The 1,090-nt window shown below is 48.1% G+C and overlaps 1 protein-coding gene across 1 annotated transcript in view; it reads right to left on the bottom strand.

Annotated features, from left to right (window-relative positions):
• The window catches only part of LOC101863791 (transmembrane channel-like protein 7), a gene marked incomplete at its 5' end in the record, with an annotated part of 17,868 nt that overhangs the window by 4,353 nt on the left and 12,425 nt on the right, over positions 1 to 1,090 (bottom strand). The window contains 2 exon segments of the mRNA XM_005112225.3: positions 310 to 407; positions 870 to 1,065. Of these exon segments, the coding sequence (XP_005112282.2) occupies positions 310 to 407; positions 870 to 1,065 (294 nt within the window).

The following is a 1,090-nucleotide window of genomic DNA, read 5'->3' as shown; positions in this document are numbered from 1 at the left end:
TTGTGTGTGTGTGAGCATTCATGCATATATGAGTATTATAGAGAGTGTATATGTGTGTGTGCATAAGTGTATGCATGAATGTGAGTGCGTGAGAGAGTGTGTGTGTGTGTGTGTGTGTGTGAGAGAGTATATATGTGCATGTGTAAGTGTGCGTGCGTGCATAAGAGTGTGTGAATGTATGATTTCAAACTAAATTTCCCAACTGCAACCCATAGGAGTGAAATAATTTTAAAGACAGGCTATATTTAGCCAATGCTAGTTTCAGTGTGAGATTATATTTAGCTCCCTCAAGGTCCGTACTGAAGTTACCTGCGTGGCAGTTTGAGCAGTAGAGTGGCGAGAGTCACGGCAGCAAAATCTGCGACAGCCAGTTTGTAGAACTGTTGACCCACATAGCTCTCCCAGCACTGGGGGTAGAAAGACATGGGTGGGGAGGTGGAGGAGGGGGAAGTGAAGTGGGAGGTGGAGGTGGGAGGTGGAGGGGGTAGGAGGAATATTTGTTTGATAAATGGAAAAATTAAAGGGTTAATATGAACGAATGAGCAAGATCTCATGCACACAACCACGCACAAACAAATACACACATACACTAACACACAAATATGCAAACCCCACAAACAAACAAACGTACATGCCACTCTGTCCCCCCACCCCATCAACTATACCCCCCGCCTATACATCCACATAATCCCAAAACCCCCACACTCCCTCCCACAACCACATACACATACACATACACACAAACACGCACCCTCACAAACATCCACCCCAATATACCCCCTCCCCCCTCACCATACACACACACACACACACACACTCACATATATCCACCCCTATATACCCACCCCCAAACCCCCTCACACACCCACCTTGACCGTCCCCTTCTCATCCTCCGTGGGAGAGTCTGGAATCTTCCACATGGGGTTCCCACAACAGCGCGTGACATTGGGGAAGAAATTTTCCTCCTCCGGACACGTATAGGATGTCCTCTCCCTCTCGTACTGCAGCTGGTAGTACAGCGACACGATCAAGACACCCACCATGGACAGTCGCAGGAACACAGCTCTGTCAGCACAGGAACAAAGTTGGG

This window comes from Aplysia californica, unplaced genomic scaffold, assembly GCF_000002075.1.
Source record: "Aplysia californica isolate F4 #8 unplaced genomic scaffold, AplCal3.0 scaffold01212, whole genome shotgun sequence".
In the NCBI taxonomy this organism is placed as follows: Eukaryota; Metazoa; Mollusca; class Gastropoda; order Aplysiida; family Aplysiidae; genus Aplysia; species Aplysia californica.
The sequence above is the reverse complement of the archived record's forward strand: the minus strand, read 5'-3'. Positions and strand labels throughout refer to the sequence as shown.